This window comes from Chiloscyllium plagiosum, unplaced genomic scaffold, assembly GCF_037043375.1.
Source record: "Chiloscyllium plagiosum isolate Xiang-an unplaced genomic scaffold, Cpla_swu_hap1 HiC_scaffold_32, whole genome shotgun sequence".
Taxonomy (NCBI): domain Eukaryota; kingdom Metazoa; phylum Chordata; class Chondrichthyes; order Orectolobiformes; family Hemiscylliidae; genus Chiloscyllium; species Chiloscyllium plagiosum.
In genome coordinates this window covers 10,556,644-10,569,587 of record NW_028270170.1, presented here as the reverse complement: position 1 = coordinate 10,569,587, position 12,944 = coordinate 10,556,644, and the positions used below count along the sequence as shown (strand labels likewise).

General features: G+C 42.6%; 1 protein-coding gene across 2 annotated transcripts in view; it reads left to right on the top strand.

Annotated features, from left to right (window-relative positions):
* LOC122539796 (SH3 and cysteine-rich domain-containing protein 2-like) overlaps nt 1-12,944 on the top strand; it is a 139,693-nt gene that overhangs the window by 112,560 nt on the left and 14,189 nt on the right. For both annotated transcript variants that reach the window (XM_043674858.2, XM_087977774.1), the window contains exons 9-10: nt 2,362-2,413; nt 9,209-9,346. In XM_043674858.2, coding sequence (XP_043530793.2) covers nt 2,362-2,413; nt 9,209-9,346 — 190 coding nt within the window. The remainder of the gene's footprint in view (nt 1-2,361; nt 2,414-9,208; nt 9,347-12,944) is intronic.

Below are 12,944 nucleotides of genomic sequence, written 5' to 3'. Positions count from 1 at the left end.
AAAAGGCATAATTTTAAATATTGTAATTGTACCAGCCTCCAGCAATTCCTCTGGCAGCTCATTTCAATTCCGCACAACCCTTTGCATGAAAAAGTGTCACTCTTTAGGTCCTTTTTATATCTTTCCTCTCTCACCTGAAACCGATGCCCGGGAATAAGACCTTGGTTAGGTGAATTAGTCAGGGGTGGATGTAGAGTAGGGGCATGGGATTCTATGAGAAGAACATTTGGATAGCTGCATTTTTTGGAAATGTTTGGATAGATGATCGACATGGATTAGTTGGACCACAGGGTCTGTTTCTGTGCTGTGTATCTTTATAGGGCGGCACGGTGGCTCAGTGGTTAGCACTTCACTAATTCTGTCTGGCGAAAGTTACACTGCTCATGACTCCAGACTGAGTGTTTTCTGTCAAGAAAGTCCTGATGCATTCTGTAGATAGGGCACAGTGCAGCCAAGATGAGTTGGATGATGCTGACGTTTTGGGTGTTGGATGGGCTGCCAATCAAGACTCTGCAGTATAACAGAGACAAGGGGCACATTATTAGCACATTCCAAACCACTGTTGGATTCAGCACATTGTATTGCATTATTCATGATTGGTACCCTTTTCAGCTAACTCCTGATCTGGTCGTTTAGTAATAAAGTCAACGCAACGCCGTAAAATGAAGTTCCTGTTCAGCTTTGTTGAATCCCTGTGGACTGGAAATTCAGAGGATCATGTTCAACTGTTAGAGCGAGCTTTACAATAACTCTGGAAAACATGAAGCTACTATCATTATCTCAATATTCTGTGGTCATTGTTGTGATTCTTGAGGGAGATTGCGGTTTTAGTCAGGATCAGTAGAGACTGCTGCATGCTTGCCTGTTGGGAAGCTGACCTTTTATTAAACATTCCTCGACTGATTTACAGGGTAAGGTTTAGCCACAGGCTGAACACACAGCCATTTCTCAATAGAGACAGTTGTCATGTGATATCTTGCATCTTTGGTGTGCACTATTTATATATTTATCAATAATGGATTGCACTGCAAAGATCGATTATAAAGTGGCTTTAACCTCTATGTTCTCAGGCCTAAGTGTACAAAGCAAACTTGCCCTCATGTAGCACCAATCATGAACAAGAAGGAAGGGGATGGAGCACCAGGGAACCAGGTTTGATTGTCTGTGGAAACTTGACACATTCTCCCTGTGTCTGCATGGGTCCCTCTCACAGTGCAGAGATATGCATGTTAGGCGGATTGGCCATATAGTTGCAGGCTGGGTGAATTAGCCATGCGAAATGCAGGGAGAAACAGGTTAGGTTTGCATTCTAAAGGGTCACAACAGCTGAATAGGAAACTATTATTGGTGGAGTGGAGGAAGCCAATACTGAGGAGAATCTGGTGTTAGAGGAATGGAATGATTTCAGATCTTAGAATCTCTACAGTGTGGGAAACAGGCATTTTGGCCTATCAAGTCCACACTGACCCTCCGAAGAGCATCCCACCCAGAGCCAACCCCATCTCCTACCCTATCCCTGCATTTCCCATGGCTAATTCACCCAGCCTGCACACTGTATGGCCAATCCACCTAACGTGCATATTTCTGCACTGAGGGGGAATCCATGCAGACACTGGGAGAATGTGTGAAGTTTTCATAGACAATCAAACCTGGTTCCCTGGTGCTGCGAGGCAGCAGTATGAAACACTGAGCCACCATGCCACCCCAATCTAATGAGACTGTCGATAACCACACTCCATGAGCAATGTCAGGCTTATTGCTTTTTTATGATTTGAAGTTCACAATTGCCTCATACCCAAATAAATTGTAGGATTCTCTGAATACAATACAGTGATGTGATAGTGGCTCCATGTGTGTCCCATCACACAGTAAGTTCCTGTGTCCCTCAACTGTTTGGTTCTCCGAGCAAGAAGTCAACTTCCAATCTAGGCGAGTGGCGACTGTAGCCTAACAACTGCATTTTGTTAAATGAGAAGGAGTGGATCTGCTCAGAAAATCTTCTCAAGTTTCCAACCACTAACAGAGCTATGACAATGAGAGACAGCGAGCAACAGGACCTTCTCCAGTAATGAGCTGTCAGTTTTGGTGACTGCACCATTGCTGTCAGAGCCCACTGTCGTCATACATTTTCTTGCGTGAATTGCCCCTCTCAATTTTTTTTAAAAATCTATCTTTTCGTTAAGATGTTCTGCTTTTGAAACCATTGACGTGATAGCGCCTAAATTACCAATGTATGCTGCGATGCATTGCTCAATTATTTTAACTGGCCTGCAGAGTGAATCATTTCTCGAGACAAGCTTGAAATAAACCCAAGCCACACACTGTGGGAGTCTTTTAATAATCTCATTATTATTTTACTAGGCAAGGAGACAGAATCGTGGTCACAGATGATTCCAATGAGGATTGGTGGAAGGTAAATACCAGTCTTGTCAATCATTTTATTACAGTGTCTGCAGCTCATAACGAAACAAGCTTACAAATGAGCTCAGTGGGTAAATGAGGTGGACCATATCGACTTCATTGATTGTGTGCCTGATACTGAGGCACAAGTACTAACTTAATTGATGTGGAATTTACACATTGATGATTAAAAATAGAAAGGTTCTTCGTTAACCCATGGCCCGCTAAAGGTGTCTACAAGGTTAAAAACTCCAAAAGCAATAAAATTGTCTCTATGCCAACAGCAGTCTTGATGCACTGTGGATTTCAAATCTAGAACAGGATTTCAAATGCACAGAGGGAGATTATTCGGCCTGTCCAACCTGTGCTGGTTTGCGGAAAGAGCCACCAATTTGTCCCATTCCCATGTGTTTTCACGGTAACTCTGTAAACTTTTGTCCTGACTTAAACACACCGTATGTCCGATTCCTTTTTGAAAGTTACTGCTAAATCTGCTTCCAGCAACCTTTTCAGGCTGTGCATTGCCGATCATCATCATTTGTCATCAAGTCATACAGCATGGAAACAGACCCTACTGTGGAATTCATTGCCAAAGAAGGCTGTGGGAGGCCCAGTCATTCTGTATATTTAAAGCAGAGATAGATAAGCTCTTGGTTGCCAACAGGATCAAAGGTTACGGGGAGTGTTTTAAAAAATTCTCAAGGTCAGGTTCGTAGGAGAGTAGTCTGACACAGAACAAACAACCAAGAGGCGAGTCTGCTAGAATATGAGCATTTTATTCCCCGCAGCGTCGCCACAACCAGGTCTCATACTTACAACGGGTCTGGCTTATACTCACTCTACATGTTACCGGAACTGGGAGCCGTCAGTTCTCGTAGAGCGGTTGCCAACAACCCACGCTCGGCGGTTAAACGTAACCCCGGAGCAGACTCCCGGGTCTGGCTTATACTCACTCTACATGTTACCGGAACTGGGAGCCGTCAGTTCTCGTAGAGCGGTTGCCAACAACCCACGCTCGGCGGTTAAACGTAACCCCGGAGCAGACTCACCGAACTGGAGACTTTTCCAGCTGATATACTCTTTTCCAGATATAAACATTCATGTGAACAGCAGAGCAAGGCTAAAAAACACATTCCATTCTGGTTACATACAGATAAGAAGATTCACACGGGGAGGTGTGTAATAAGATTCACACGGGACTAAGCAACACCTCCATTCCGGTTAGATTCACACATGTATTGGGACATAATTTTTAACCGTTTCACCACATTCCACTGCTTGGCCCAATACATGTGTTACATTATGATTCACACATGTATTGGGACATAATTTTACACCACAGGGAGAAAGTGGGAAAATGGGGTTGAAAAACCTAATAGCCTTGTTTTGAATGGTGGAGGAGCCTTGATGGGCCGAATGGCCTAATTTCTTCTCCTATGTCTTCTGGTTTAAGCAGAGTTGTGGAAGTACTGTTACTCCAAAGGACTGGAACAATTAAGATGTGCTGAATGGTCTTCTGTGATTAATATTTTGTGCTTGTATGACAATTAAGTTTCAATGAAATCCCTTTCATTAAAAGTCTTACGCAGTTTAGGGGGATTTAAAACAGGATGTAGTTCCTGCTGTGAATCAGTCCAGTTTTTATCTCTTGCCTTTCCAGTATGTAATACATTTGCAGCATTTTTCCAAACTTTTTGGACATGCTCATCACAATTTTGTTCTATTATGCGCTCCCAGTGAGGCTTTGCTCTGGAAGCAAACATTAGGGACATTGTCTGTGTTTATCATAGTGACATATCTCAGTATCCAATCCTGTAGGCCTCTGCACCTTCCTGAACCAGAAATCTGTCAAACGTCACTTACTTAGAAACAAAATGAAAACATAGGAGCAGGAGAAAGCTAGTCGGCCCTTCAAACCTGCTCCACCATTCAATATGAGCATAACTCATCAGCCAACTCAGACCCTGTGTCTACTTTTTCCCCATATCCATCAATTCCCTTCAACCCCATATAAAACTATTCTTGAAAACATCCAATGTTTTGGCTTCAACCACTTTCTGTGGCAGAAAATTCCACAGGCTCACCCCTCTCTGGGTGAAGTAATTTCTCCTCATCTCACACTTGACATTGTTAGGTCTGTTACTTTATGTGCATGAGTCTAATGGTCTCATTGTTAGCAATGTTAAAAATCACACAACACCAGGTTATAGTCCAATAGGTTTAATTGGAAGCACTAGCTTTCGGAGCGACGCTCCTTCATCAGGTGGTTGTGACAACCACCACTCTGAAAGCTAGTGTGCTTCCAATTACACCTGTTGGACTATAACCTGGTGTTGTGTGATTTTTAACATTGTACACCCCAGTCCAACACCGGCATCTCCAAATTGTTGTTGGCTATAGTTTACAATTGGCAATCAGAGGAAAGTAAAATCAGTTGGACAATCCTGATATGGGATTATATGTATAAACAGTCTTGGCATTAAAGTGCTCCCAGTACCATAAGACAATAGGAGCAGAAGTTAGGCCATTCAGTCCATCGAGTCTGCTCTGCCATTCAATTGTGGCTGATAAGTTTTTCAACCCCATTTTCTCACTTTCTCCCCTTTAATCTTTGATCCCCTTGGCAATCAAGAACTTATCTATCTGTCTTAAATACACTCAATGACCTGGCCACCACAGCCCTCTGTGGCAATGAGTTACCCAGATTCACCACCCACTGGCTAAAGAAATTTCTCCTTACCCTGTTCTCAAGGGTCTTCCCTTAACTAAGGCTGTGACCTCAGGTCCTCGTCTCTCCTGCCAATGGAAACCCCTTCCCAGTCATTAACTTTTACAACGTGCTCCAGTTCAATTAGGAGAGAGTGCTGCACTTAATCCAGGAGGTGCTGTCTTTTGGATGGCACATCTGCCCTCTTGTTTGGAGATCAAGGATCCCATGGCACTAAACTGAGGAAGAAAGTTGCTTGGCCAATATTCAGCCTTCAGTCAACATCGCAAAGCAGATTCTCTGGTCATTCACTGTGCTGTTTGTATGATTTTGTTGTGTGCATATTGGCTGCTGAGTACCCGCCATTATAATAGTGACTGCACAACGAAGGTACTAACAGTGCTGGAGAAACTCAGTAGAACTGGCAACATCTGCAGAAAGAGAAACAGTTAATGTTTTGAGTCCAGCATGAAATTTGTGAGACTTGAAATACTAACTCTCGTTTCTGTCTCCACAGATGCTGCCAGATCTGCTGAGTTTCTCCAGCATCTAAATTATGTTGCTTCTACACGACAAAGATCCTTCATTGGCTTGAAAGTAGGTTTGAGACTTTCAATGGTCAAGAACAGTACCATATAAACACAAAAAGAGTGTTGGGTGCAGAATCTTGTAACCATTTTCAAGGCAGGTAGATTCTTGATTAGCAAGGAGATGAAAGATTATAAGAGGTATGCAGGAATGTAGAGTTGAGGTTATAATCAGATCAGCCATGACCTTATTGAAAGGTGGAGCAGGTTCGAAGGGCTGAGTGGCCTACACTTGTTTGTTTTCCTGTCCATAAGGTTGTTTTCCCATGGTATCGACACCTATTTAATAGTCAGCTTAAGGTGGTTGTCTGATGCCATTCCCTGACTAAACCCTTTGGTTGAGTAGGTGACACAGCAATGCAGTGAAGTGTTGCTTCAAGTTTGCAAATCACCTTTGATAAGGCTGCCTATGGCCTGATCCAAAATGCTACTTTTAGTTGGATGTCTGAGTAGGGAAACAATGACCCCATCCCCACCACCTCACTTTAATCCATTCCCCACCAAACTGGAGTCACCGGGTTCTCCACGTCTTCAATTCCTGAGGGAGTGTCACTTGCTTTTGCAGGTTTCACCCTCCCTGAGACAGCCCTCCAAGAATTAATACTTAGTCCCGGTCATAGCCATGAGCAACCCAATGGACAACCTGTAGGGCTTTTCTCTTTTGTTTTCTATGAATACTTCTTAATTTATTAGTTATAAAAGCGACAGGAAATTAGGGAGGCTGTAGAGACGGTAAAAAAGCATCTAATTAGTCAACAAAGTGTCTGCTTTTTCAATGGTGGGGAAAGGGTTAAACCACACTTTGAGACAACGCCTCACAGAGATTCGAGGACTGATTGTGTTCGGTACAAAATCACATGAGGAATCCTCCAAGGTACCCATCCAATCAATTGGTTGCCGATCCAATCCACTGCTATCACATCCCCCTCCTCCACTTTTACCCTCCCTTTCCAACTTGTTATTTACTCTGTTACTCTTTAGAATTCCAGGGAGCTATTAGCTGGGATGTTAACATTGACTGATTATTTGGGTCTGACGGCCTAATTAATCCTCCAGGAGAGAAGGCGCTGTGTGAAGGTGGCCTGACATTTATTTCAAATTATTCACACAGGGAGATGTACAGACAGGTTGAGACATGCACCACTGGCATGAATAAGTACCGCTCTGATTTACAGAGAGCCCATTAGTTCAGACGACATTACAAAACACAGGCAGGACTTTTTATCTGCGCTTGTCCTTCACTGTGCATATATTATCTTGCTGTGGCTCTTCCAGCATTGCTTCATTCATCATCATTCACAACAGGGCTGCATACTTTAAACTCACTGCGTTTGGTTACATCAACTTCATTCTGTGATGCCATGTCACTGTTCATGTCTGCGTTTTGCTGAGTTACTTAAGAGGACCTTGTGGTGCTGTGGCATTGTCTCTTACCTCTGAGCTAGGAGGTCTGAGCTAAAGTCTCACCTCATAGAATCATGTCTGAAAATTTCTGACCAGTTACTTTATCAAACGTTGACCGAAGTTGAGAAAGCATCTCCCAAGCTTTTCATATTCTAAATGACAGCCCTCAACATCCATCAGCTAGTTGTGTAAATAAAAAAAAATTGTTATTCCTTGCAGCATTCCCACAACATTAGACTTGGAAGAACAGCCATGACTCTCAGAGAATTTGTGTCCAGTATGGATACGATGGGCTGAAGGGTGTCTGTCTGTGCTATAAAAATCTGACTAAATTTTAAAATTGTCCTTGATTTAAAAATTCCAGCTGAGGTGCCTATTTCAGAATTCCTACCTTTCGTTGTATCGTCCCACCCTGAATTGGAATCAATCCAGGGATAGCTGTGCTGTTTTTTTTGGGATCCAGCTGAAAACCTGGCATTTTCAGAAGGAGCAGTCAGAACATTGGTCTTCAGCATTGGGAGACTGTAGCGAAACAATTCCTTCATTATCCCTTTTATTAAAGATGGATTTAGAAAGTTAGAAATGGTGACACATCCAGCAATTAACTTGTTATTCCGACCGCGTACTGAGAGTATCCCCAGCTCGTACACCTACAAGCCATACTTGGAGAACCTCCCCCGAGTCAAGATGGCGCAATGTCCAGGACCTGTCGTAGAACCACTGAGCTGCTGTGGTGCAGAAATCTGCCCATCATGCCTGCACTGGATCACCATGAAGTTAATCATAGTTCTGAAGCTTTTATCTCTTTCTAATTTCAGTTTGTTTCATTGCCTAATTCATATAGAGTTCAACTTTTTATTGATATTTAATGATCGTTAAATCATTGAATAAATAGTTGGGTAAGAATGGGTCATATGTTGTCTCGTTATGTTGTACTTTTGCTGTCTATCTTTGCTCTTCTGATATTAAACCCTTTGTTGTACAAGCTTTCTATCATTTATCTCTTAAAATCCCAACAGTAAAAAAAACAGAATCTCTTCTCTATACTGCAATACTTTCTCCCTGCTGTGATGATGAGCCTTTCTGGGTGTTTTAACTTAACAACCACTTTTAGCTCCATATTATATCATTGTTTGGAAATAACTGATTTAATGATCTATATCTGCCTGGATACTTAGTAAGTGGTAAAAATAGACTCCCTTCTTATAGTACCTTTCACAACTTCAAAGTGACTTGAAATACATTTTTGAAGAGCAATCTCCATAATAATGTAGGAAATGGAGCAACCAATTTTCTGCACAGCAAGATCCCACCAGCAACAATGAGGTACTGACCAGATGATCTGTATTAGCAATTGCTTGCTGAAGGATAAGTTTTGTCAGGTTCACTGAGAAGAACTCCCCTACTCTTTCTCGAGGTGGTGGGAAAAGATCTGGGAAGGACAGATGAGGCCTAGGTTTAACACCTCATTTGGAAGATGGCATTCCTGCCCATGCAGCACTCCCTCTGAACTGCATTTGATTGTCACCTTAAATGCCATGCTTAAGATTTGACGCCCCCCTCCCCCCCCCCCCCCCACCCCAACATTCAGAATCAGGTGAATGTATGTTCCCCACTGAACTCAGACTGAATTAAGCAGTGCAGCTCACATTCTTAAAACGGCTGAAGTTTGTTCTTCTGTTGCCATGGTATCTGCACAATATACCCCACAGAATAAATGGGCTGAATTCTGAGGCAAAGGAACCAGAGGTGATAAAGAGCAGCTCTCAGTTTTATAATCGAAACAAAATGGCAGAAGATTTTAGACACTTGCTATTGGAAAATAATTTTTCACCATGGCACCTAATTGCCTACACTTGAGACGATGCAGTGAACATGTCATGTGGGAGCTTTGTAATTGGATTATCTCTTGCTCTGATGTTATATTGTTCATTAAAGGAGAAACAGCATTTGGCACACAGTCTGCAATATGCTTCCTGCTGTTTTAATGTTTCATTTTCACCTGGTACAGTTTGGAGAAATATGATCAACATTGTTTGCGAACTGCTGAACACATGCCTTTGGCAGACAATCCGAGTTCTTATGCAGCTCCTTTCCGCTTCTGCTCCAGGGTAAAATTGGTGACAGAGTCGGGTTCTTCCCTGCCAATTTTGTTCAACGCATCCGACCTGGAGAGAGAGTTTGGCAGTGCAACAGAACGTTCCAGGGCAGCAAAGAGCAAGGGCAGTTGCCACTGAAAGAATTACAGGTTGGTAAAAGCCTCAGAAAGGACCTATGTGGAACTGTGTATTACTGTTGGGGTCCTGTCTGCTGGCTGCAGAGCCCCTAAGACCCCCATGGTGCCCCCTTTTGCTGGAGGGTTTGACAAGGCAGTGGCAAGGCGACTAATGGTCCTTCCCTTTGGAATCAGGACCCCATGTCTTGCAGACACCCTGCCCAATGACAACTGCTGAAGAAGGTGGTGGTGCATGATGTTATCACTGATCTAGTAATTCAGGTTAATGTGCTGTTGGCCATGGATTCAAATCTCACCACACTAGCTGGTAGAGTTCAAATTCAGTTAAATCAGTCTAGGACAACTAGGTGGTGGTGTAATGGTAGTACTTAGTAATCCAGGCCCCAGACCATTGGTGTGGGCTCAACTCCCACCTCAGCAGATGGAGAAATAAAATTCAATAAATTCTGGATTGAAAGCTCTTGGTTACCACTGTCAATTTGTTGTAAAAATCCATCTGCTTCATTAATGTTATTTTAGGAAAAACTGCCATCTTGCCTAGCCTGACCTACACGTGACTCCAGATCTTCAGCAATGTCGTTGACTCTTAATTTTTCTCTGGGCGATTAGGGAGGGACATTAAATGCTGACTACCACCGTTCTGCATATGAATAATGCTCAAGCTCGACTCAGAAATGTGACTATGACAGCTGTCATCAATTATTTTAAACACTCATCAAGTTCACCAATGTCCTTTAGGGAAGGAAATTTTCCACCCTTACCTGTATGTGACTCCACACCCACAGCAATGTCAGTGACTCTGTTGGGCAAGCAAGTATTTGAGTTCATTGGCATTTGTGGATGGGCGATTAATGCTGGCCTTTTCAGTAATGCCCATATCCTGCAAAAGAATAATGAGGGATAAATGATGCTAGCAATCAATGTATAGACTTGCATTGGAGGCTATTTGATCCCCTATCTGTGGGTTGCACATTTCAGCACCTGTGAAGGGCACTCAAAATTCATCTTGCTTATGAACTTAAAACTGGATCGAGAGAGCAATACAGTCACAAAAGTATCCAGTTATTCACTTCTGAAATCTTCATTGTCTCCAGTTCCTCATCCCATTCTGATGAAATTCTAATTAATGCAGTTGCTATTTCACAATGTTAAAAATCACACAATCGGGTGGGCTCTCTGAAAGCGAGTGTACTTCCAATTAAACCTGTTGGACTATAACCTGGCGTTGTGTGATTTTTAACTTTGTCCACCCCAGTCCAACACCAGCATCTCAACATCATGGCTATTCACAATAGAACTGAAAATGTGTTGCTGGAAAAGCGCAGCAGGTCAGGCAGCATCCAAGGAGCAGGAGAATCGATGTTTCAGGCATAAGCCCTTCTTCAGGAAGGACTTTCCTGAAGAAGGGCTTATGCCTGAAACATCGATTCTCCTGCTCCTTGGATGCTGCCTGACCTGCTGCGCTTTTCCAGCAACACATTTTCAGCTCTGATCTCCAGCATCTGCAGTCCTCACTTTCTCCTATTCACAATAGAAGCCAGCTTCCGATGAATAACAGAACAGCAGTTCATGTTGTGTCCTGCCTCCAACTCCAAAATACACTGACCTGTAGAAATGATTGAAATAAAATGCTGCTGGATGTTTGCTTCTGTGCAGGAATCATAGCCAAGATTTTATACAAGTACAATGGGAAAAATATAAGCGTTGCATTATACTGCTTATCTTTAAAATATGTTTGTGCATAGGATGAGGGGATCACTGGCAAGACCAGCTTTCATTGTCTATTCCTAATTACCCAAAGGGAGAGTTAATTACACTGCTTTGGTTTGGAGTTACATATAGGCCAGACCAGGTTGACAGACCTCCTTCTCTACAGGATATCAGTGAACCACATGGGTTGATGTTATGAGAGTTGATGCATCGTTACCATGCAGCTAGCTTTTTCTTCTAGATTTCTAATGAATTCAGATTTCACTCTCTGCTATGGGAGGATTTCTACCTCCAGCACATTCAGCTGGGGTTCTGGGTTATTAGTCCAGTGTCATTGCCTCTGCCTCTCCCTAAGTAACAGTCCCATAATAATCAGTCAATTATTTTTATTTTAAAAAATTGAATCCTTTTAACTTCTCTCACTGTTTGAATACATCTTAGGCTATAAATCTCTCTTTCCATATGCAGTCTTTCCCTTTATTATATAAAAAAGGACAGTGAGATGTAGCTGCTAGTCAGACACCTATAGAATAATTTAGAATTAACCTCTCTGGAGATATTGGTGTTCAACCAGTAGCAGACATATCACACAAAACAATACATCTACTCTCAACAGTGCTCACATTGTTACAAAACAACTCAAGGTAGAAAGTATATTTTCTTTTAGGCTATTCTCATATTAATAATTCGCGGTAAGTTGCCCTTACGGAGGATTCCATCAAAAGAACCATCATCCCAAGTATTGGGAAACAAAAAATGGGTACGAGTGACAAACTTAGGGTGTTGACTAATATTGAATAGGTGAATGAGGGCTAGTTGCCTGCCAGGCTGTTGACTATGCACTGACTAAACAAAGAAAGGAAATACACTGCAAATAGTATCGAGCCTAAATTCACTGGTGCCACATGTACATTCCTGTGAGTCTCCTTTAGCCTTTGATTTTATATCTTGCTCTCATTCTAACCTAGACAGTTGGGACATTTTTATTACATTAAAGCCACCATATCAATGCAAGTTGTTATTCATCAAATAGTGTAGCACAGAAAGAGGCCATCAGTCCAATATTTCTAGAGAACTTACCATTGACTGACTACTTAGCTTCCATGACTTCCTGATCCTAATTCTTATAGTGCTATTACTAGAGTCATGATGACACAGGTAGAGCCCAAAAAGTCTGCACTGGCTCCCTTTTGAGTAATCCAGTCACCCCACTCTCCTGCTCTATCCCCATTGCCCCACAACGTTATTTCCCTCCAGTACCAGTCCAGTTTTTTTTGTTATGTTTCATTGGAGTAGCACACTGCAAATCAAACCCTGTTATTTCCAGAGTCACCACAAAGGTTAGAGATTCTATCAAATTTTACAAAATTTCCCACTTTACCCCTCACTTTTAGAGCCAGTTTGACAGAAAGCTTAGAACAGGTCTTTGTACTTAAAAGGAGTTATAGTCTACTTGTTTGTAATAAATAGCAATCCTAGGTGGACAATTATGAACCAGTGACACAGTGGTTAGCACTGCTGCCTCACAGCGCCAGAGACCCGGGTTCAATTCCCGCCTCAGGCAACTGACTGTGTGGAGTTTACACATCCTCCTCGTGTCTGCGTGGGTTTCCGCTGGGTGCTCCGGTTTCCTCCCATAGTCCAAAAATGTGCAGGTTAGATGAATTGGCCATGCTAAATTGCCCGTAGTGTTAGGGGCAGGGGTAAATGTAGGGGAATGGGTCTGGCTGGGTTGCGCTTTGGTGTGTCGGTGTGGACTTGTTGGGCTGAAGGGCCTGTTTCCACACTAAGTAATCTAATCTAAAAAAACTCTAATCCCACCCTGGAGACACATCCACACGTGCACACAGGCAAAAAGGAACGGATGTTATGGGAGGAGGGGAAGACTGGGAAGGCAGTT